At 45.9% G+C, this 25,176-nt stretch overlaps 1 protein-coding gene across 2 annotated transcripts; it reads right to left on the bottom strand.

Annotated features, from left to right (window-relative positions):
- Window positions 1–852: 852 nt before the first annotated feature.
- Window positions 853–24,983, bottom strand: mrpl11 (mitochondrial ribosomal protein L11). Of its 2 annotated transcripts, none has more exons than XM_041182043.1 (6): window positions 24,828–24,983; window positions 24,034–24,163; window positions 23,425–23,520; window positions 22,507–22,600; window positions 1,725–1,884; window positions 853–1,258 (listed from the first exon to the last, which is right to left on the bottom strand). In XM_041182043.1, exons 2-6 carry the CDS (start codon window positions 24,154–24,156, stop codon window positions 1,159–1,161), a joined length of 573 nt encoding a protein of 190 aa, XP_041037977.1. In that variant the 5' UTR covers window positions 24,157–24,163; window positions 24,828–24,983; the 3' UTR covers window positions 853–1,158. The 2 variants fall into 2 exon arrangements, with proteins under 2 accessions (XP_041037977.1, XP_041037978.1); XM_041182044.1 differs by having other exon boundaries at window positions 24,841–24,911.
- Window positions 24,984–25,176: the final 193 nt, after the last annotated feature.

The following is a 25,176-nucleotide window of genomic DNA, read 5'->3' as shown; positions in this document are numbered from 1 at the left end:
CACAGGGTGAGTTCGGAAGCGTTGAGGAGCCGGTCTGATTCTGTGAGCAGGGGCTGACCTCTGCTGGCGACACAGGGAAGCGCTGGGGGCTCAGCCGGTTCACTGCTGAAGGGACTGAACAGACGGGGACGGAAGCTGAGGCCACATCGACCACTCGAAACCCAGGAGCCAGATTCGAAGCGGAAGCAACTGCAGGTTTCAATTTGTTTAATGTTTGCCGGATTGACAACATCGGAGAGAAAACACGGGGCAGACAAGCAAGCACAGACCCAGGGGGGCACAGAATGGAGATAACAGAGACCCCCCCTCAACACACCCAGCCCCCCCGGACCCCCTCCGTCCAACACACCCAGCCCCCCCGGACCCCCTCCCCCCAACACACCCAGCCCCCCCGGACCCCCTCCGTCCAACACACCCAGCCCCCCCGGACCCCCTCCGTCCAACACACCCAGCCCCCCGGACCCCCTCCCCCCAACACACCCAGCCCCCCCGGACCCCCTCACCCCAACACAGCCAGCCCCCCCGGACCCCCTCCCCCCAACACACACAGCCCCCCCGGACCCCCTCACCCCAACACACCCAGCCCCCCGGACCCCCTCCCCCCAACACACACAGCCCCCCCGGACCCCCTCACCCCAACACACCCAGCCCCCCCGGACCCCCTCCCCCCAACACACCCAGCCCCCCCGGACCCCCTCCGTCCAACACACCCAGCCCCCCCGGACCCCCTCCGTCCAACACACCCAGCCCCCCCGGACCCCCTCCGTCCAACACACCCAGCCCCCCCGGACCCCCTCCCCCCAACACACCCAGCCCCCCGGACCCCCTCCCCCCAACACACCCAGCCCCCCGGACCCCCTCCCCTTACACTCCCAGCGCCTGGACCCCAGTCCCACGGCCTGCGTCTCCCCGGCCGTCTGGAAACCGAAAGAAGCTGGAGTCTGGAAGCTGCTCGGCTGTGAGAGGGGCTCTCGGGATAATAGTCTCACCCTTCGTCATCAACCACAGAGTGTCAACCCGAGGGAGTGAGGGAGAGGAGAGAGGGAGGGCAGGAGGGAGGGCAGGGGGACTGAAAGGGGAGGGGAGGGGAGGGGGAGAGTGGGGTGCGGGGTTGGTTTCTGGTTGTGGATCGGGTGAGGATGAGTTTCACCCGATGGATTATTTCTTCTTGCTGGCTGCTGCATCGAGGGAGGCAGCCTCTGCCCTCAGCTGCTCCTCCCTCTCCTCACGAAACCTGGCATAGTCCTCGGAAGAGAGGCTGCGGAGAGTCCGGGGGGGGGGGTGGGGGGCGGGAGAGAGAAAGAGATGGTTAATACAATTAGAAAGATGCACAAACTCCCCACAGCCCCACTGCAAGCTGCAAATCTTCACTGAGCGACAGGCGTGAATCTCCCCAGGACTCTCCCCAACACACTGCCCCCCCTCACCGGGGGTCCACTCTCGATATGTGAGAGTGCCCCACCCCCACACCCCCCAACAGGGCAGCTGGTGATTGGCAGGAGCTGCTCAACCATGGGCTGCATCACCAGGGAACACCAGGTCCTGACGCACCCGCTCGGTTAGCACTGGGGCTACTGGACGGGGAGTGGGGAGCAGGAATCACCCCCCACCCCCCACCCCCGACAAGCTGGTTTACCCCCTCACTCCCCACCAAACACCCTCCATAATCTGTACGGGTTTTGTACATTAACCAACCAGGGGGCACACCCAGCTCAAGGACTTACTCTCGAACCACTTTGATCCCGAGGGACTTGGCACAACCGATCAAACCCTTACACACGTTCTCCAGCGACATGTCCTGCAGGAGAAAGCTCTCGTCCTGTGACTTCACCTTGGCAATTTCATAGATATGTTTCACCGTCACCATGCCAGCGACCTCGTGACCTGGGGAGAAGGCAAACCGGTCAGAATAATCAGCTCACTCACCAGTCCGGCAGTCATCGTAACCAGGGGTACCCGGGAGTGAGTTACAGACTGGAATCTAATCGAGGGGTTCGGGGTGGTTTATATGCAGAATAACGGATACCTGGGAGTGAGTTACAGACTGGAATCTATTCGAGGGGTTCAGGGGGTTTATATAAACCATAACAGATACCCGGGAGCGAGTTACAGACTGGAATCTAATTGAGGGGTTCAGGGGGTTTATATATACCATAACAGATACCCGGGAGTGAGTTATGGACTGGAATCTAATCGAGGGGTTCGGGTGGTTTATATATAGAATAACAGATACCCGGGAGCGAGTTACAGACTGGAATCTAATCGAGGGGTTCGGGTGGTTTATATATAGAATAACATATACCCGGGAGTGAGTTACAGACTGGAATCTAATCGAGTAGCTCAGGGGTTTATATATAGAATAACAGATACCCAGGAGTGAGTTAAGGATTGGAATCTAATCGAGGGGTTCGGGTGGTTTATATATAGAATAACGGATACCCAGGAGTGAATTACAGACTGGAATCTAATCGAGGGGTTGGGAGGTTTATATATAGAATAACAGATACCCGGGAGTGAGTTACAGACTGGAATCTAATCGAGGGGTTTGGGGAGTTCTTATACAGAATAAGAGATACCAGGGAGTGTGTTACAGACTGGAATCAAATCGAGGGGTTCAGGGGTTTATATATAGAATAACAGATACCCGGGAGTGAGTTACAGACTGGAATCTAATCGAGGGGTTTGGGTGATTTATAAATAGAATAACAGATACCCAGGAGTGAATTACAGACTGGAATCTAATCGAGGGGTTCGGGGTTTTATATATAGAATAACAGATACTCGGGAGTGAGTTATAGACTGGAATCTAATCGAGGGGCTTGGCGTGGTTTATACATAAAATAACATACCCGGGAGTGAATTACAGACTGGAATCTAATCGAGGGGTTGGAGTGGTTTATATACAGAACAACAGATACCCGGGAGTGAGTTAAGGACTGGAATCTAATCGAGGGGCTCGGGTGTTTATAAATAGAATAACAGATACCAAGGAGTGAATTACAGACTGGAATCTAATCGAGGGGTTTGGGGTTTTATATATAGAATAACATTCTCGGGAGTGAGTTACAGACTGGAATCTAATCGAGGGGCTTGGCGTATTTTATACATAAAATAACATACCCGGGAGTGAGTTACAGACTGGAATCTAATCGAGGGTGTCGGGTGGTTTATATATAGAATAACAGATACCCGGGAGTGAATTACAGACTGGAATCTAATCGAGGGGTTTGGGGGTTTATATATAGAATAACAGCTACCCGGGAGTGAGTTACAGACTGGAATCAAATCGAGGGTTTCGGTGTGGTTTATATATAGAATAACAGATACCCGGGAGTGAGTTACAGACTGGAATCTAATCGAGGGGTTTGGGTGGTTTATATATAGAATAACGGATACCCAGGAGTGAATTACAGACTGGTATCTAATCGAGGGGTTGGGGGGTTTATATAGAGAATAACAGATACCCGGGAGTGAGTTACAGACTGGAATCTAATCGAGGGGTTTGGGGAGTTCTTATACAGAATAAGAGAAACCAGGGAGTGAGTTACAGACTGGAATCAAATCGAGTGTTTCGGGGGTTTATATATAGAATAACAGATACCCGGGAGTGAGTCACAGACTGGAATCTAATCGAGGGGTTCGGGATGGTTTATACATAAAATAACATACCCGGGAGTGAGTTACAGACTGGAATCTAATCGAGGGGTTCGGGTGGTTTATATATAGAATAACAGATACCTAGGAGTGAGTTAGAGACTGGAATCTAATCGAGGGGCTCGGGGTGGTTTATACATAAAATAACATACCCGGGAGTGAATTACAGACTGGATTCTAATCGAGGGGTTTGGGGGGTTTATATATAGAATAACAGATACCCAGGAGTGAGTTAAGGACTGGAATCTAATCGAGGGGTTCGGGGGATTTATACATAAAATAACAGATACCCAGGAGTGAGATAGAGACTGGAATCTAATCGAGGGGCTCGGGGTGGTTTATACATAAAATAACATACCCAGGAGTGAGTTACAGACAGGAATCTAATCGAGGGGTTCGGGTGGTTTATATATAGAATAACGGATACCCAGGAGTGAATTACAGACTAGAATCTAATCGAGGGGTTGGGGGGTTTATATATAGAATAACAGATACTCGGGAGTGAGTTACAGACTGGAATCTAATCGAGGGGCTTGGCGTGGTTTATACATAAAATAACATACCCGGGAGTGAGTTACAGACTGGAATCTAATCGAGGGTGTCGGGTGGTTTATATATAGAATAACAGATAACCGGGAGTGAATTACAGACTGGAATCTAATCGAGGGGTTTGGGGGTTTTTATACAGAATAAGAGATACCAGGGAGTGAGTTACAGACTGGAATCTAATTGAGGGGTTCGGGGGTTTATATTTAGAATATCAGATACCCGGGAGTGAGTTACAGACTGGAATCTAATCGAGGGGTTTGGGGTGGGGTTTATATATAAAATAGCAGATACCCGGGAATGAGTTACAGACTGGAATCTAATCGAGGGGTTCGTTGCGGTTTATATATAGAATAACAGATACCCGGGTGTGTGTTATAGACTGGAATATAATCGAGCGGCTCAGGGGTTTATATATTGAATAACAGATACACGGGAGTGAGTTACAGACTGGAATCTAATCGAGGGGTTTGGGGTGTTTTTATACAGAATAAGAGATACCAGGGAGTGAGTCACAGACTGGAATCTAATCGAGGGGTTCGGGGGTTTACCTTTAGAATATCAGATACCCGGGAGTGAGTTACAGACTGGAATCTAATCGAGGGGTTCGGGGTGGGGTTTATATATAAAATAGCAGATACCCGGGAATGAGTTATAGACTGGAATCTAATCGAGGGGTTCGTTGTGGTTTATATATAGAATAACAGATACCCGGGTGTTTGTTACAGACTGGAATCTAATCGAGCGGCTCAGGGGTTTATATATTGAATAACAGATACACGGGAGTGAGTTACAGACTGGAATCTAATCGAGGGGCTCGGGTGTTTATAAATAGAATAACAGATACCCGGGAGTGAGTTAAGGACTGGAATCTAAACGAGGGGTTCGGGCGGTTTATACATAAAATAACAGATACCCAGGAGTGAGATAGAGACTGGAATCTATTCGAGGGGCTCGGGGTGGTTTATACATAAAATAACATACCCAGGAGTGAGTTACAGACAGGAATCTAATCGAGGGGTTCAGGTGGTTTATATATAGAATAACGGATACCCAGGAGTGAATTACAGACTGGAATCTAATCGAGGGGTTGGGGGGTTTATATATAGAATAACAGATACCCGGGAGTGAGTTACAGACTGGAATCTAATCGAGGGGTTTGGGGAGTTCTTATACAGAATAAGAGATACCAGGGAGTGAGTTACAGACTGGAATCAAATCGAGGGGTTCAGGGGTTTATATATAGAATAACAGATACCCGGGAGTGAGTTACAGACTGGAATCTAATCGAGGGGTTCGGGTGGTTTATATATAGAATAACAGATACCTAGGAGTGAGTTAGAGACTGGAATCTAATCGAGGGGCTCGGGGTGGTTTATACATAAAATAACATACCCGGGAGTGAATTACAGACTGGAATCTAATCGAGGGGTTTGGGTGGTTTATAAATAGAATAACAGATACCCAGGAGTGAATTACAGACTGGAATCTCATCGAGGGGTTCGGGGTTTTATATATAGAATAACAGATACTCGGGAGTGAGTTACAGACTGGAATCTAACCGAGGGGCTTGGCGTGGTTTATACATAAAATAACATACCCGGGAGTGAGTTACAGACTGGAATCTAATCGAGGGTGTCGGGTGGTTTATATATAGAATAACAGATACCCGGGAGTGAATTACAGACTGGAATCTAATCGAGGGGTTCGGGCGGTTTATACATAAAATAACAGATACCCAGGAGTGAGATAGAGACTGGAATCTAATCGAGGGGCTCGGGGTGGTTTATACATAAAATAATATACCCAGGAGTGAGTTACAGACTGGAATCTAATCGAGGGGTTCAGGTGGTTTATATATAGAATAACGGATACCCAGGAGTGAAATACAGACTGGAATCTAATCGAGGGGTTTGGGGAGTTCTTATACAGAATAAGAGATACCAGGGAGTGAGTTACAGACTGGAATCAAATCGAGGGGTTCAGGGGTTTATATATAGAATAACAGATACCCGGGAGTGAGTTACAGACTGGAATCTAATCGAGGGGTTCAGGGTGGTTTATATATAGAATAACAGATACCCGGGTGTGTGTTACAGACTGGAATCTAATCGAGCGGCTCAGGGGTTTATATATTGAATAACAGATACACGGGAATGAGTTACAGACTGGAAGCTAATCGAGGGGCTCGGGTGTTTATAAATAGAATAACAGATACCCGGGAGTGAGTTAAGGACTGGAATCTAATCGAGGGGTTCGGGCGGTTTATACATAAAATAACAGATACCCAGGAGTGAGATAGAGACTGGAATCTAATCGAGGGGCTCGGGGTGGTTTATACATAAAATAACATACCCAGGAGTGAGTTACAGACAGGAATCTAATCGAGGGGTTCAGGTGGTTTATATATAGAATAACGGATACCCAGGAGTGAATTACAGACTGGAATCTAATCGAGGGGTTGGGGGGTTTATATATAGAATAACAGATACCCGGGAGTGAGTTACAGACTGGAATCTAATCGAGGGGTTTGGGGAGTTCTTATACAGAATAAGAGATACCAGGGAGTGAGTTACAGACTGGAATCAAATCGAGGGGTTCAGGGGTTTATATATAGAATAACAGATACCCGGGAGTGAGTTACAGACTGGAATCTAATCGAGGGGTTCAGGGTGGTTTATATATAGAATAACAGACACCCAGGAGTGTGTTACAGACTGGAATCTAATCGAGGGGTTCGGGGTGGTTTATACATAAAATAACATACACGGGAGTGAGTTACAGACGGGAATCTAATCGAGGGGTTGGAGTGGTTTATATATAGAACAACAGATACCCGGAAGTGAGTTAAGGACTGGAATCTAATCGAGGGGTTCGGGTGTTTATAAATAGAATAACAGATACCCGGGAGTGAATTACAGACTGGAATCTAATTGAGGGGCTCGGCGTGGCTTATAAATAAAATAACAGATACCCGGGAGTGAGTTACAGACTGGAATCTAATCGAGGGTGTCGGGTGCTTTATCTATAGAATAACAGATACCCGGGAGTGAATTACAGACTGGAATCTAATCGGGGGGTTGGGGGGTTTATATATAGAATAACAGATACCCGGGAGTGAGTTACAGACTGGAATCTAATCGAGGGGTTTGGGGAGTTCTTATACAGAATAAGAGATACCAGGGAGTGAGTTACAGACTGGAATCAAATCGAGGGGTTCAGGGGTTTATATATAGAATAACAGATACCCGGGAGTGAGTTACAGACTGGAATCTAATCGAGGGGTTCGGGTGGTTTATATATAGAATAACAGATATCTAGGAGCGAGTTAGAGACTGGAATCTAATCGAGGGGCTCGGGGTGGTTTATACATAAAATAACATACCCGGGAGTGAGTTACAGACTGGAATCTAATCGAGGGGTTTGGGTGGTTTATAAATAGAATAACAGATACCCAGGAGTGAATTACAGACTGGAATCTCATCGAGGGGTTCGGGGTTTTATATATAGAATAACAGATACTCGGGAGTGAGTTACAGACTGGAATCTAACCGAGGGGCTTGGCGTGGTTTATACATAAAATAACATACCCGGGAGTGAGTTACAGACTGGAATCTAATCGAGGGTGTCGGGTGGTTTATATATAGAATAACAGATACCCGGGAGTGAATTACAGACTGGAATCTAATCGAGGGGTTCGGGCGGTTTATACATAAAATAACAGATACCCAGGAGTGAGATAGAGACTGGAATCTAATCGAGGGGCTCGGGGTGGTTTATACATAAAATAATATACCCAGGAGTGAGTTACAGACAGGAATCTAATCGAGGGGTTCAGGTGGTTTATATATAGAATAACGGATACCCAGGAGTGAAATACAGACTGGAATCTAATCGAGGGGTTTGGGGAGTTCTTATACAGAATAAGAGATACCAGGGAGTGAGTTACAGACTGGAATCAAATCGAGGGGTTCAGGGGTTTATATATAGAATAACAGATACCCGGGAGTGAGTTACAGACTGGAATCTAATCGAGGGGTTTGGGTGGTTTATAAATAGAATAACAGATACCCAGGAGTGAATTACAGACTGGAATCTCATCGAGGGGTTCGGGGTTTTATATATAGAATAACAGATACTCGGGAGTGAGTTACAGACTGGAATCTAACCGAGGGGCTTGGCGTGGTTTATACATAAAATAACATACCCGGGAGTGAGTTACAGACTGGAATCTAATCGAGGGTGTCGGGTGGTTTATATATAGAATAACAGATACCCGGGAGTGAATTACAGACTGGAATCTAATCGAGGGGTTCGGGCGGTTTATACATAAAATAACAGATACCCAGGAGTGAGATAGAGACTGGAATCTAATCGAGGGGCTCGGGGTGGTTTATACATAAAATAATATACCCAGGAGTGAGTTACAGACAGGAATCTAATCGAGGGGTTCAGGTGGTTTATATATAGAATAACGGATACCCAGGAGTGAAATACAGACTGGAATCTAATCGAGGGGTTTGGGGAGTTCTTATACAGAATAAGAGATACCAGGGAGTGAGTTACAGACTGGAATCAAATCGAGGGGTTCAGGGGTTTATATATAGAATAACAGATACCCGGGAGTGAGTTACAGACTGGAATCTAATCGAGGGGTTCGTTGTGGTTTATATATAGAATAACAGATACCCGGGTGTGTGTTACAGACTGGAATCTAATCGAGCGGCTCAGGGGTTTATATATTGAATAACAGATACACGGGAATGAGTTACAGACTGGAATCTAATCGAGGGGCTCGGGTGTTTATAAATAGAATAACAGATACCCGGGAGTGAGTTAAGGACTGGAATCTAATTGAGGGGTTCGGGCGGTTTATACATAAAATAACAGATACCCAGGAGTGAGATAGAGACTGGAATCTAATCGAGGGGCTCGGGGTGGTTTATACATAAAATAACATACCCAGGAGTGAGTTACAGACAGGAATCTAATCGAGGGGTTCAGGTGGTTTATATATAGAATAACGGATACCCAGGAGTGAATTACAGACTGGAATCTAATCGAGGGGTTGGGGGGTTTATATATAGAATAACAGATACCCGGGAGTGAGTTACAGACTGGAATCTAATCGAGGGGTTTGGGGAGTTCTTATACAGAATAAGAGATACCAGGGAGTGAGTTACAGACTGGAATCAAATCGAGGGGTTCAGGGGTTTATATATAGAATAACAGATACCCGGGAGTGAGTTACAGACTGGAATCTAATCGAGGGGTTCAGGGTGGTTTATATATAGAATAACAGACACCCAGGAGTGTGTTACAGACTGGAATCTAATCGAGGGGTTCGGGGTGGTTTATACATAAAATAACATACACGGGAGTGAGTTACAGACGGGAATCTAATCGAGGGGTTGGAGTGGTTTATATATAGAACAACAGATACCCGGAAGTGAGTTAAGGACTGCAATCTAATCGAGGGGCTCGGGTGTTTATAAATAGAATAACAGATACCCGGGAGTGAATTACAGACTGGAATCTAATTGAGGGGCTCGGCGTGGCTTATAAATAAAATAACATACCCGGGAGTGAGTTACAGACTGGAATCTAATCGAGGGTGTCGGGTGCTTTATCTATAGAATAACAGATACCCGGGAGTGAATTACAGACTGGAATCTAATCGAGGGGTTGGGGGGTTTATATATAGAATAACAGATACCCGGGAGTGAGTTACAGACTGGAATCTAATCGAGGGGTTTGGGGAGTTCTTATACAGAATAAGAGATACCAGGGAGTGAGTTACAGACTGGAATCAAATCGAGGGGTTCAGGGGTTTATATATAGAATAACAGATACCCGGGAGTGAGTTACAGACTGGAATCTAATCGAGGGGTTCGGGTGGTTGATATATAGAATAACAGATATCTAGGAGTGAGTTAGAGACTGGAATCTAATCGAGGGGCTCGGGGTGGTTTATACATAAAATAACATACCCGGGAGTGAGTTACAGACTGGAATCTAATCGAGGGGTTTGGGTGGTTTATAAATAGAATAACAGATACCCAGGAGTGAATTACAGACTGGAATCTCATCGAGGGGTTCGGGGTTTTATATATAGAATAACAGATACTCGGGAGTGAGTTACAGACTGGAATCTAACCGAGGGGCTTGGCGTGGTTTATACATAAAATAACATACCCGGGAGTGAGTTACAGACTGGAATCTAATCGAGGGTGTCGGGTGGTTTATATATAGAATAACAGATACCCGGGAGTGAATTACAGACTGGAATCTAATCGAGGGGTTTGGGGGTTTATATATAGAATAACAGCTACCCGGGAGTGAGTTACAGACTGGAATCAAATCGAGGGTTTCGGTGTGGTTTATATATAGAATAACAGATACCCGGGAGTGAGTTACAGACTGGAATCTAATCGAGGGGTTTGGGTGGTTTATATATAGAATAACGGATACCCAGGAGTGAATTACAGACTGGTATCTAATCGAGGGGTTGGGGGGTTTATATAGAGAATAAAAGATACCCGGGAGTGAGTTACAGACTGGAATCTAATCGAGGGGTTTGGGGAGTTCTTATACAGAATAAGAGAAACCAGGGAGTGAGTTACAGACTGGAATCAAATCGAGTGTTTCGGGGGTTTATATATAGAATAACAGATACCCGGGAGTGAGTCACAGACTGGAATCTAATCGAGGGGTTCGGGATGGTTTATACATAAAATAACATACCCGGGAGTGAGTTACAGACTGGAATCTAATCGAGGGGTTCGGGTGGTTTATATATAGAATAACAGATACGTAGGAGTGAGTTAGAGACTGGAATCTAATCGAGGGGCTCGGGGTGGTTTATACATAAAATAACATACCCGAAGGTGAATTACAGACTGGATTCTAATCGAGGGGTTTGGGGGGTTTATATATAGAATAACAGATACCCAGGAGTGAGTTAAGGACTGGAATCTAATCGAGGGGTTCGGGGGATTTATACATAAAATAACAGATACCCAGGAGTGAGATAGAGACTGGAATCTAATCGAGGGGCTCGGGGTGGTTTTTCATAAAATAACATACCCAGGAGTGAGTTACAGACAGGAATCTAATCGAGGGGTTCGGGTGGTTTATATATAGAATAACGGATACCCAGGAGTGAATTACAGACTAGAATCTAATCGAGGGGTTGGGGGGTTTATATATAGAATAACAGATACTCGGGAGTGAGTTACAGACTGGAATCTAATCGAGGGGCTTGGCGTGGTTTATACATAAAATAACATACCCGGGAGTGAGTTACAGACTGGAATCTAATCGAGGGTGTCGGGTGGTTTATATATAGAATAACAGATAACCGGGAGTGAATTACAGACTGGAATCTAATCGAGGGGTTTGGGGGTTTTTATACAGAATAAGAGATACCAGGGAGTGAGTTACAGACTGGAATCTAATCGAGGGGTTCGGGGGTTTATATTTAGAATATCAGATACCCGGGAGTGAGTTACAGACTGGAATCTAATCGAGGGGTTTGGGGTGGGGTTTATATATAAAATAGCAGATACCCGGGAATGAGTTACAGACTGGAATCTAATCGAGGGGTTCGTTGCGGTTTATATATAGAATAACAGATACCCGGGTGTGTGTTATAGACTGGAATATAATCGAGCGGCTCAGGGGTTTATATATTGAATAACAGATACACGGGAGTGAGTTACAGACTGGAATCTAATCGAGGGGTTTGGGGTGTTTTTATACAGAATAAGAGATACCAGGGAGTGAGTCACAGACTGGAATCTAATCGAGGGGTTCGGGGGTTTATCTTTAGAATATCAGATACCCGGGAGTGAGTTACAGACTGGAATCTAATCGAGGGGTTCGGGGTGGGGTTTATATATAAAATAGCAGATACCCGGGAATGAGTTATAGACTGGAATCTAATCGAGGGGTTCGTTGTGGTTTATATATAGAATAACAGATACCCGGGTGTTTGTTACAGACTGGAATCTAATCGAGCGGCACAGGGGTTTATATATTGAATAACAGATACACGGGAGTGAGTTACAGACTGGAATCTAATCGAGGGGCTCGGGTGTTTATAAATAGAATAACAGATACCCGGGAGTGAGTTAAGGACTGGAATCTAAACGAGGGGTTCGGGCGGTTTATACATAAAATAACAGATACCCAGGAGTGAGATAGAGACTGGAATCTATTCGAGGGGCTCGGGGTGGTTTATACATAAAATAACATACCCAGGAGTGAGTTACAGACAGGAATCTAATCGAGGGGTTCAGGTGGTTTATATATAGAATAACGGATACCCAGGAGTGAATTACAGACTGGAATCTAATCGAGGGGTTGGGGGGTTTATATATAGAATAACAGATACCCGGGAGTGAGTTACAGACTGGAATCTAATCGAGGGGTTTGGGGAGTTCTTATACAGAATAAGAGATACCAGGGAGTGAGTTACAGACTGGAATCAAATCGAGGGGTTCAGGGGTTTATATATAGAATAACAGATACCCGGGAGTGAGTTACAGACTGGAATCTAATCGAGGGGTTCGGGTGGTTTATATATAGAATAACAGATACCTAGGAGTGAGTTAGAGACTGGAATCTAATCGAGGGGCTCGGGGTGGTTTATACATAAAATAACATACCCGGGAGTGAATTACAGACTGGAATCTAATCGAGGGGTTTGGGTGGTTTATAAATAGAATAACAGATACCCAGGAGTGAATTACAGACTGGAATCTCATCGAGGGGTTCGGGGTTTTATATATAGAATAACAGATACTCGGGAGTGAGTTACAGACTGGAATCTAACCGAGGGGCTTGGCGTGGTTTATACATAAAATAACATACCCGGGAGTGAGTTACAGACTGGAATCTAATCGAGGGTGTCGGGTGGTTTATATATACAATAACAGATACCCGGGAGTGAATTACAGACTGGAAATCTAATCGAGGGGTTCGGGCGGTTTATACATAAAATAACAGATACCCAGGAGTGAGATAGAGACTGGAATCTAATCGAGGGGCTCGGGGTGGTTTATACATAAAATAATATACCCAGGAGTGAGTTACAGACAGGAATCTAATCGAGGGGTTCAGGTGGTTTATATATAGAATAACGGATACCCAGGAGTGAAATACAGACTGGAATCTAATCGAGGGGTTTGGGGAGTTCTTATACAGAATAAGAGATACCAGGGAGTGAGTTACAGACTGGAATCAAATCGAGGGGTTCAGGGGTTTATATATAGAATAACAGATACCCGGGAGTGAGTTACAGACTGGAATCTAATCGAGGGGTTCGTTGTGGTTTATATATAGAATAACAGATACCCGGGTGTGTGTTACAGACTGGAATCTAATCGAGCGGCTCAGGCGTTTATATATTGAATAACAGATACACGGGAATGAGTTACAGACTGGAATCTAATCGAGGGGCTCGGGTGTTTATAAATAGAATAACAGATACCCGGGAGTGAGTTAAGGACTGGAATCTAATTGAGGGGTTCGGGCGGTTTATACATAAAATAACAGATACCCAGGAGTGAGATAGAGACTGGAATCTAATCGAGGGGCTCGGGGTGGTTTATACATAAAATAACATACCCAGGAGTGAGTTACAGACAGGAATCTAATCGAGGGGTTCAGGTGGTTTATATATAGAATAACGGATACCCAGGAGTGAATTACAGACTGGAATCTAATCGAGGGGTTGGGGGGTTTATATATAGAATAACAGATACCCGGGAGTGAGTTACAGACTGGAATCTAATCGAGGGGTTTGGGGAGTTCTTATACAGAATAAGAGATACCAGGGAGTGAGTTACAGACTGGAATCAAATCGAGGGGTTCAGGGGTTTATATATAGAATAACAGATACCCGGGAGTGAGTTACAGACTGGAATCTAATCGAGGGGTTCAGGGTGGTTTATATATAGAATAACAGACACCCAGGAGTGTGTTACAGACTGGAATCTAATCGAGGGGTTCGGGGTGGTTTATACATAAAATAACATACACGGGAGTGAGTTACAGACGGGAATCTAATCGAGGGGTTGGAGTGGTTTATATATAGAACAACAGATACCCGGAAGTGAGTTAAGGACTGCAATCTAATCGAGGGGCTCGGGTGTTTATAAATAGAATAACAGATACCCGGGAGTGAATTACAGACTGGAATCTAATTGAGGGGCTCGGCGTGGCTTATAAATAAAATAACATACCCGGGAGTGAGTTACAGACTGGAATCTAATCGAGGGTGTCGGGTGCTTTATCTATAGAATAACAGATACCCGGGAGTGAATTACAGACTGGAATCTAATCGAGGGGTTGGGGGGTTTATATATAGAATAACAGATACCCGGGAGTGAGTTACAGACTGGAATCTAATCGAGGGGTTTGGGGAGTTCTTATACAGAATAAGAGATACCAGGGAGTGAGTTACAGACTGGAATCAAATCGAGGGGTTCAGGGGTTTATATATAGAATAACAGATACCCGGGAGTGAGTTACAGACTGGAATCTAATCGAGGGGTTCGGGTGGTTTATATATAGAATAACAGATATCTAGGAGTGAGTTAGAGACTGGAATCTAATCGAGGGGCTCGGGGTGGTTTATACATAAAATAACATACCCGGGAGTGAGTTACAGACTGGAATCTAATCGAGGGGTTTGGGTGGTTTATAAATAGAATAACAGATACCCAGGAGTGAATTACAGACTGGAATCTCATCGAGGGGTTCGGGGTTTTATATATAGAATAACAGATACTCGGGAGTGAGTTACAGACTGGAATCTAACCGAGGGGCTTGGCGTGGTTTATACATAAAATAACATACCCGGGAGTGAGTTACAGACAGGAATCTAATCGAGGGTGTCGGGTGGTTTATATATAGAATAACAGATACCCGGGAGTGAATTACAGACTGGAATCTAATCGAGGGGTTTGGGGTGGGGTTTATATATAAAATAGCAGATACCCGGGAATGAGTTACAGACTGGAATCTAATCGATGGGTTCGGGGTTTATATATAAAATAACAGATACCCGGGAGTGAGTTAAGGACTGGAATCTAATCGAGGGGTTTGGGGGATTATATATATAATAATAGACACCAGGGAGTGAATTACAGACTGGAATCTAATCGAGGGGTTTGGGGGTTTATATATAGAATAACAGCCACCCGGGAGTGAGTTACAGACTGGAATCTAATCGAGGGGTTCGGGGTGGGGTTTATATATAAAATAGCAGATACCCGGGAGTGAGTTACAGACTGGAATCTAATCGAGGGGTTCGGGGTGGTTTATATATAGAATAACAGATACCCGGGAGTGAGTTACAGACTGGAATCTAATCGAGCGGTTCGGGGTGATTTATATATAGAATAACAGATACCCGGGAGTGAGTTACAGACTGGAATCTAATGGAGGGGTTCGGGGGGTTTATACATAAAATAACAGATAAGCAGGAGTGAGTTACAGACTGGAATCTAATCGAGGGGTTGGGGGTTTATATATAGAATAACAGATACCCGGGAGTGAGTTACAGACTGGAATCTAATCGAGGTGTTTGGGGGGTTTTTATACAGAATAAGAGATACCCGGGAGTGAGTCACAGACTGGAATCTAATCGAGCGGTTCGGGGTGGTTTATATATAGAATAACAGATATCCGGGAGTGAGTTAAGGACTGGAATCTAATCGAGGGACTCGGGTGTTTGTAAATAGAATAACAGATACCCGTGAGTGAGTTACAGACTGGAATCTAATCGAGGGGTTCGGGTGGTTTACATATAGAATAACAGATACCCGGGAGTGTATTACAGACTGGAATCTAATCGAGGGGTTGGGGGGTTTATATATAGAATAATAGCTACCCGGGAGTGAGTTACAGACTGGAATCTAATCGAGGGGTTTGGGGAGTTCTTATACAGAATAAGAGATACCAGGGAGTGAGTTACAGACTGGAATCAAATCGAGGGGTTCAGGGGTTTATATATAGAATAACAGATACCCGGGAGTGAGATACAGACTGGAATCTAATCGAGGGGTTCAGGGTGGTTTATATATAGAATAACAGGTACCCAGGAGTGTGTTACAGACTGGAATCTAATCGAGGGGTTCGGGGTGGTTTATACATAAAATAACATACACGGGAGTGAGTTACAGACGGGAATCTAATCGAGGGGTTGGAGTGGTTTATATATAGAACAACAGATACCCGGAAGTGAGTTAAGGACTGCAATCTAATCGAGGGGCTCGGGTGTTTATAAATAGAATAACAGATACCCGGGAGTGAATTACAGACTGGAATCTAATTGAGGGGCTCGGCGTGGCTTATAAATAAAATAACATACCCGGGAGTGAGTTACAGACTGGAATCTAATCGAGGGTGTCGGGTGGTTTATATATAGAATAACAGATACCCGGGAGTGAATTACAGACTGGAATCTAATCGAGGGGTTCGGGGGTTTATATTTAGAATATCAGATACCCGGGAGTGAGTTACAGACTGGAATCTAATCGAGGGGTTCGGGGTGGGGTTTATAAATAAAATAGCAGATATCCGGGAATGAGTTACAGACTGGAATCTAATCGAGGGGTTCATTTTGGTTTATATATAGAATAACAGATACCCGGGTGTGTGTTACAGACTGGAATCTAATCGAGGGGCTCGGGGGCTTATATATAGAATAACAGATACACGGGAGTGAGTTACAGACTGGAATCTAATCGAGGGGTTTGGGGGTTTATATATAGAATAACAGCTACCTGGGAGTGAGTTACAGACTGGAATCTAATCGAGGGGTTTGGGGTGTTTTTACACAGAATAAGAGATACCAGGGAGTGAGTTACAGACTGGAATCTAATCGAGGGGTTCGGGGGTTTCTATTTAGAATATCAGATACCCGGGAGTGAGTTACAGACTGGAATCTAATCGAGGGGTTTGGGGGGTTTTTATACAGAATAACAGATACCCGGGAGTGAGTTACAGACTGGAATCTAATCGAGGGGTTTGGGGTGGGGTTTATATATAAAATAGCAGATACCCGGGAATGAGTTACAGACTGGAATCTAATCGAGGGGTTCGTTGTGGTTTATATATAGAATAACAGATACCCGGGTGTGTGTTACAGACTGGAATATAATCGAGCGGCTCAGGGGTTTATATATTGAATAACAGATACACGGGAGTGAGTTACAGACTGGAATCTAATCGAGGGGTTTGGGGTGTTTTTATACAGAATAAGAGATACCAGGGAGTGAGTTACAGACTGGAATCTAATCGAGGGGTTCGGGGGTTTATCTTTAGAATATCAGATACCCGGGAGTGAGTTACAGACTGGAATCTAATCGAGGGGTTCGGGGTGGGGTTTATATATAAAATAGCAGATACCCGGGAATGAGTTACAGACTGGAATCTAATCGAGGGGTTCGTTGTGGTTTATATATAGAATAACAGATACCCGGGTGTGTGTTACAGACTGGAATCTAATCGAGCGGCTCAGGGGTTTATATATTGAATAACAGATACACGGGAGTGAGTTACAGACTGGAATCTAATCGAGGGGCTCGGGTGTTTATAAATAGAATAACAGATACCCGGGAGTGAGTTAAGGACTGGAATCTAATCGAGGGGTTCGGGCGGTTTATACATAAAATAACAGATACCCAGGAGTGAGATAGAGACTGGAATCTAATCGAGGGGCTCGGGGTGGTTTATACATAAAATAACATACCCAGGAGTGAGTTACAGACAGGAATCTAATTGAGGGGTTCAGGTGGTTTATGTATAGAATAACGGATACCCAGGAGTGAATTACAGACTGGAATCTAATCGAGGGGTTGGGGGGTTTATATATAGAATAACAGAAACCCGGGAGTGAGTTAAAGACTGGAATCTAATCGAGGGGTTCGGGGTGGTTTATACATAAAATAACATACACGGGAGTGAGTTACAGACTGGAATCTAATCGAGGGGTTTTTGTGGTTTATATATAGAATAACAGATACCCTGGAGTGAGTTACAGACTGGAATCTAATCGAGGGGTTTTTGTGGTTTATATATAGAATAACGGATACCCAGGAGTGAATTACAGACTGGAATCTAATCGAGGGGTTGGGGGGTTTATATAGAGAATAACAGATACCCGGGAGTGAGTTACAGACTGGAATCTAATCGAGTGGTTTGGGGAGTTCTTATACAGAATAAGAGATACCAGGGAGTGAGTTACAGACTGGAATCAAATCGAGCGGTTTGGGGGTTTATATATAGAATAACAGATACCCGGGAGTGAGTTACAGACTGGAATCTAATCGAGGGGTTTGGGGAGTTCTTATACAGAATAAGAGATACCAGGGAGTGAGTTACAGACTGGAATCAAATCGAGGGGTTCGGGGGTTTATATATAGAATAACAGATACCCGGGAGTGAGTTACAGACTGGAATCTAATCGAGGGGTTCGGGTGGTTTATATATAGAATAACAGATACCTAGGAGTGAGTTAGAGACTGGAATCTGATCGAGGGGCTCGGGGTGGTTTATGCATAAAATAACATATCTGGGAGTGAGTTACAGACTGGAATCTAATCGAGAGGCTTGGGGCAGTTTATATATAGAATAACAGATACCTGGGAGTGAGTTACAGACTGGAATCTAATCGAGGGGTTCGGGTGGTTAACACATAGAATAACAGATACCCGGGAGTGAGTTACAGACTGGAATCTAATCGAGGGGCTTGGGGCAGTTTATATATAAAATAACAGATACCCGGGAGTGAGTTACAGACTGGAATCTAATCGAGGGGTTCGGGGTGGTTTATACATAAAATAACATACACGGGAGTGAGTTACAGACGGGAATCTAATCGAGGGGTTGGAGTGGTTTATATATAGAACAACAGACACCCGGGAGTGAGTTAAGGACTGGAATCTAATCGAGGGGTTCGGGGTTTATATATAAAATAACAGATACCCGGGAGTGAGTTAAGGACTGGAATCTAATCGAGGGGTTTGGGGGATTATATATATAATAATAGACACCAGGGAGTGAATTACAGACTGGAATCTAATCGAGGGGTTTGGGGGTTTATATATAGAATAACAGCTACCCGGGAGTGAGTTACAGACTGGAATCTAATCGAGGGGTTCGGGGTGGGGTTTATATATAAAATAGCAGATACCCGGGAGTGAGTTACAGACTGGAATCTAATCGAGGGGTTGGGGGGTTTATATATAGAATAACAGATACCCGGGTATGTGTTACAGACTGGAATCTAATCGAGGGGTTCGGGGTGGTTTATATATAGAATAACAGATACCCGGGAGTGAGTTACAGACTGGAATCTAATCGAGGGGGTCGGGGTGATTTATATATAGAATAACAGATACCCGGGAGTGAGTTACAGACTGGAATCTAATGGAGGGGTTCGGGGGGTTTATACATAAAATAACAGATAAGCAGGAGTGAGTTACAGACTGGAATCTAATCGAGGGGTTGGGGGGTTTATATATAGAATAACAGCTACCCGGGAGTGAGTTACAGACTGGAATCTAATCGAGGGGTTCGGGGTGGGGTTTATATATAAAATAGCAGATACCCGGGAGTGAGTTAAGGACTGGAATCTAATCGAGGGACTCGGGTGTTTATAAATAGAATAACAGATACCCGGGAGTGAGTTACAGACTGGAATCTAATCGAGGGGTTCGGGTGGTTTACATATAGAATAACAGATACCCTGGAGTGTATTACAGACTGGAATCTAATCGAGGGGTTGGGGGGTTTATATATAGAATAATAGCTACCCGGGAGTGAGTTACAGACTGGAATCTAATCGAGGGGTTTGGGGAGTTCTTATACAGAATAAGAGATACCAGGGAGTGAGTTACAGACTGGAATCAAATCGAGGGGTTCAGGGTGGTTTATATATAGAATAACAGGTACCCAGGAGTGTGTTACAGACTGGAATCTAATCGAGGGGTTCGGGGTGGTTTATACATAAAATAACATACACGGGAGTGAGTTACAGACGGGAATCTAATCGAGGGGTTGGAGTGGTTTATATATAGAACAACAGATACCCGGAAGTGAGTTAAGGACTGCAATCTAATCGAGGGGCTCGGGTGTTTATAAATAGAATAACAGATACCCGGGAGTGAATTACAGACTGGAATCTAATTGAGGGGCTCGGCGTGGCTTATAAATAAAATAACATACCCGGGAGTGAGTTACAGACTGGAATCTAATCGAGGGTGTCGGGTGGTTTATATATAGAATAACAGATACCCGGGAGTGAATTACAGACTGGAATCTAATCGAGGGGTTCGGGGGTTTATATTTAGAATATCAGATACCCGGGAGTGAGTTACAGACTGGAATCTAATCGAGGGGTTCGGGGTGGGGTTTATATATAAAATAACAAATACCCGGGAGTGAGTTACAGACTGGAATCTAATCGAGGGGCTCGGGGTGGTTTATACATAAAATAACATACACGGGAGTGAGTTACAGACGGGAATCTAATCGAGGGGTTGGAGTGGTTTATATATAGAACAACAGACACCCGGGAGTGAGTTAAGGACTGGAATCTAATCGAGGGGTTCGGGGTTTTATATATAGAATAACAGATACTCGGGAGTGAGTTACAGACTGGAATCTAATCGAGGGTGTCGGGTGGTTTATATATAGAATAACAGATACCCGGGAGTGAATTACAGACTGGAATCTAATCGAGGGGTTTGGGGTGGGGTTTATATATAAAATAGCAGATACCCGGGAATGAGTTACAGACTGGATTCTAATCGATGGGTTCGGGGTTTATATATAAAATAACAGATACCCGGGAGTGAGTTAAGGACTGGAATCTAATCGAGGGGTTTGGGGGATTATATATATAATAACAGACACCAGGGAGTGAATTACAGACTGGAATCTAATCGAGGGGTTTGGGGGTTTATATATAGAATAACAGCTACCCGGGAGTGAGTTACAGACTGGAATCTAATCGAGGGGTTCGGGGTGGGGTTTATATATAAAATAGCAGATACCCGGGAGTGAGTTACAGACTGGAATCTAATCGAGGGGTTGGGGGGTTTATATATAGAATAACAGATACCCGGGTATGTGTTACAGAATGGAATCTAATCGAGGGGTTTGGGTGGTTTATATATAGAATAACAGGTACCCGGGAGTGAGTTACAGACTGGAATCTAATCGAGGGGTTCGGGGTGGTTTATATATAGAATAACAGATACCCGGGAGTGAGTTACAGACTGGAATCTAATCGAGGGGTTCGGGGTGATTTATATATAGAATAACAGATACCTGGGAGTGAGTTACAGACTGGAATCTAATGGAGGGGTTCGGGGGGTTTATACATAAAATAACAGATAAGCAGGAGTGAGTTACAGACTGGAATCTAATCGAGGGGTTGGGGGGTTTATATATAGAATAACAGATACCCGGGAGTGAGTTACAGACTGGAATCTAATCGAGGGGTTTGGGGGGTTTTTATACAGAATAAGAGATACCCGGGAGTGAGTCACAGACTGGAATCTAATCGAGCGGTTTGGGGTGTTTTATATATAGAATAATAGCTACCCGGGAGTGAGTTACAGACTGGAATCTAATCGAGGGGTTTGGGGGGTTTATATTTAGAATATCAGATATTCGGGATGAGTCACAGACTGGAATCTAATCGAGGGGTTCAGGGTGGTTTATATATAGAATAACAGATACCCGGGAGTGAGTTACAGACTGGAATCTAATCGATGGGCTCGGGGGTTTATATATAGAATAACAGATACCCGGGAGTGAGTTAAGGACCGGAATTTAATCGAGGGGCTCAGGTGTTTATATATAGAATAACAGATACCCGGGAGTGAGTTACAGACTGGAATCTAATCGAGGGGTTCAGGGTGGTTTATATATAGAATAACAGATACCCGGGAGTGAGTTACAGACTGGAATCTAATCGAGGGATGGGGTGTTTATATATAGAGTAACAGATACCCAGCAGTGAGTTACAGACTGGAATCTAATCGAGGGTTTAAGTGGGGTTTATATATAGAATAACACATACCCGGGAGTGAGTTACAGACTGGAATCTAATCGAGGGGTTCCGGTTAGTTTATATATAGAATAACAGATACCCGGGAGTGAGTTACAGACTGGAATCTAATCGAGGGGTTCGGCAGGGTTTACAAGTTGCCTCTATTCCTGCACTACTCCTGTCCCCACCCAAGTCCAATTCCCTCCATGTTTCCCTCTCTAGTGTTCACTCACCCGTCCTTCCAGCCCCCTTCTCAATGCCGGCTGCAGCCTTCAGGAAGTATGACACCGTGGGCATGTTGATTTTCAGCTCATAGGTCCGGTCGGGCTGGAACAGAGGCAGTGTTAGAGTGGACAGAGATTCCAAACTCCACATCAAGGACAGCCCCCAGACCAGGCACCGTCTCAGGCAGAGGTCAGAGCAGCTCCGAGAATTACTCCCCTTCCCCTGCCCCGAGGACATTGTCCCTCCCCTCTCCTTGAGGACACCTCCCCTCCCTGACCCGAGGACATTGTCCCTCCCTTCTCCTCGAGGACACCTCCCCTCCCTGCCCCGAGGACATTGTCCCTCCCCTCTCCTCGAGGAGACCGCCCCTCACTGTGGGTTAAACAAGTGGCTGATTTTACATTTGCAAATAATTGCGGGCTATTTGGCCATGATGGCTTCATGCCGAGCCACATCCATCCAGCACCACCCTGGCAGGGGATTGGGTGGGTAGATGGTGAGCAGGAGCTGTGGTGTTGCCAGATTTCTGCCTTCCCCTCCCCCCCAGGGGCACGAGGCTGAGTGTTGCCACATCGGAAGCTGAGGCTGGAGTCTGCTCCTTTCCTGTGTGGGTGACAGTGCCACAGCTGGTGAGACCCGGAGTCTGCTCCTTTCTTGTGTGGGTCACAGTGCCACAGCTGGTGAGACCCGAAGTCTGCTCCTTTCCTGTGTGGGTGACAGTGCCACAGCTGGTGAGACCCGGAGTCTGCTCCTTTCCTGTGTGGGTGACAGTGCCACAGCTGGTGAGATCAGGGTTCTAGGCCAGTCACAAGGGCTGTCAACAACATTACTCCCTCAAACTACATCAAAGAAAGACAAACGCCACATTAACTCTCCACTGATCCAAGTGCTGCTTCCAGCCAATTGTTCGTTCATTCCAAACTTACGTTGACAAAGATCTTGATGGGCAGTGGTATCCCTTCCTTCATATCTTTTGTCCTCTCGTTGAACTCCTTACAGAACTGACCAATAGGAATCCCCCGCTGTGGAGAGGAAAGGACAGACAGTGAGGGCGGAGGACATGTGGGGTCACAATGCAGTAGGGAAGCAGCCAGACTATTTCTCCTAAACAGGAGGTGCCATCTGCGGCTCAGTGGGTTACACGCTCTCCTCTGAGACAGGGGATTGCGGGTTCAAGTCCCATTCTATAAACTGAGGGAGGGCTGCACTGTTAGAGGTGCAGGTTAAACCAAGTTTAACCCTCTTGGGTGGGTGTAAAAGATCCTACAGCCACTATTGGAAGAAGAGCAGGGGGGAGTTCTCCCCGGTTTCCTGGGGCTGATATTTATCCCTCAACCAACATCACTAAAAACAGATGATCTGGGTCATTATCACGTTGCTGCTTGTGGGATCTTGCTGTGCGTAAATTGGCTGCTACATAACACTTCAGACATAAAGCACCTTCACTGTGAAACACTTTGGGACATGCTCAGATGGTGAAAGGAGCTGGTAAAATGGGAGATTTATTTCTTCAGTTGGGCACTGCCTCACTTTACCTGACCGAGCGTTGGGCCAAGTGGGGGTCCTGGGGCTGCCTGACCAGAACGCACAATGGCCCTGATCACGGTTCCGGGGTCCACCTTCTTCACAACTCTAGTGGCTCTGGAGAGTTTGGACATTTTGTGTCTGCAGAGTGAAAAGAAAAGAGAATTAGTCTTAGTGATAAAGATGACAACCGGGATAACAGGCTGTGGCACCAACAGCACAGTGCTTGGGGAGGCTCAGCACCGAGGGAGCGCCGCACCGTCGGAGGGTCAGTGCTGAGGGAGCGCCGCACTGTCGGAGGGCCAGCGCCGAGGGAGCGCCGCGCCGTCGGAGGGTCAGCGCCGAGGGAGTGCCGCGCCGTCGGAGGGCCAGCGCCGAGGGAGCGCCGCGCCGTCAGAGGGCCAGCGCCGAGGGAGTGCCGCGCCGTCGGAGGGTCAGTACTGAGGGAGTGCTGCACTGTCAGAGGGTCAGTGCTGAGGGAGTGTCGCACTGTCGGAGGGTCAGTGCTGAGGGAGAGCCGCACTGTCGGAGGGTCAGTACTGAGGGAGCGCTGCACTGTCGGAGGGTCAGCGCTGAGAGAGCGCCGCACTGTTGGAGGGTCAATACTGAGGGAGTGCCGCACTGTCGGAGGGTCAGCGCTGAGGGAGCGCCGCACTGTCGGAGGGTCAGCGCTGAGGGAGCGCCGCACTGTCGGAGGGTCAGTACTGAGGGAGCACCGCACTGTCGGAGGGTCAGTGCTGAGCAGGTGGAGGGAGATGTGGAGACTCGATATTCAGTGACTCTAACCCCAGCTGCAGAAACTCACAGTTAAAACAAACCCTGAAGTTTTAGACAAACTCCCTCAGCCTCTGAGCACCTGCATGGGCGCCGCCATTTTAGGTGAAAGGTTGAGTGAGGATATGAAAAAGATAATCATAGAAGACAATAGAAACAGTTTATTTTCCCTCCAACCCTCTTACTGGAGGTTGAAAATCTGGAGTTGGATTTAGAATTTAATTCCAGGGACCATTTTATCATTTGACCCTCAGGCCGGAAGGGGCGGGAAGTCGCGCATTGCATTGTGGGGGTTGTAGGTGTGGTGTGAAACTACAAATCCCGCCAGCCCCCGCCCCCACAACAAGCGAGTGCGCAGGCGCCTTGCCAGTGCCCGGTGA

Source organism: Carcharodon carcharias (genome assembly GCF_017639515.1).
Source record: "Carcharodon carcharias isolate sCarCar2 chromosome 37 unlocalized genomic scaffold, sCarCar2.pri SUPER_37_unloc_2, whole genome shotgun sequence".
NCBI lineage: Eukaryota > Metazoa > Chordata > Chondrichthyes > Lamniformes > Lamnidae > Carcharodon > Carcharodon carcharias.
This window is presented reverse-complemented; position numbering and strand designations above follow the sequence as displayed.

Excerpts from the sequence above, each read along its gene's own strand:
- mrpl11 (XM_041182043.1), bottom strand. The coding sequence starts at position 24,156 with ATGTCCAAACTCTCCAGAGCCACTAGAGTTGTGAAGAAGGTGGACCCC. Across the intron at positions 23,521-24,033 it reads TTGGCCCAACGCTCGGTCAG|CGGGGGATTCCTATTGGTCA; the intron begins GTAAAGTGAGGC and ends TCCTCTCCACAG. Across the intron at positions 22,601-23,424 it reads CCATCAAGATCTTTGTCAAC|CCCGACCGGACCTATGAGCT; the intron begins GTAAGTTTGGAA and ends CCTCTGTTCCAG.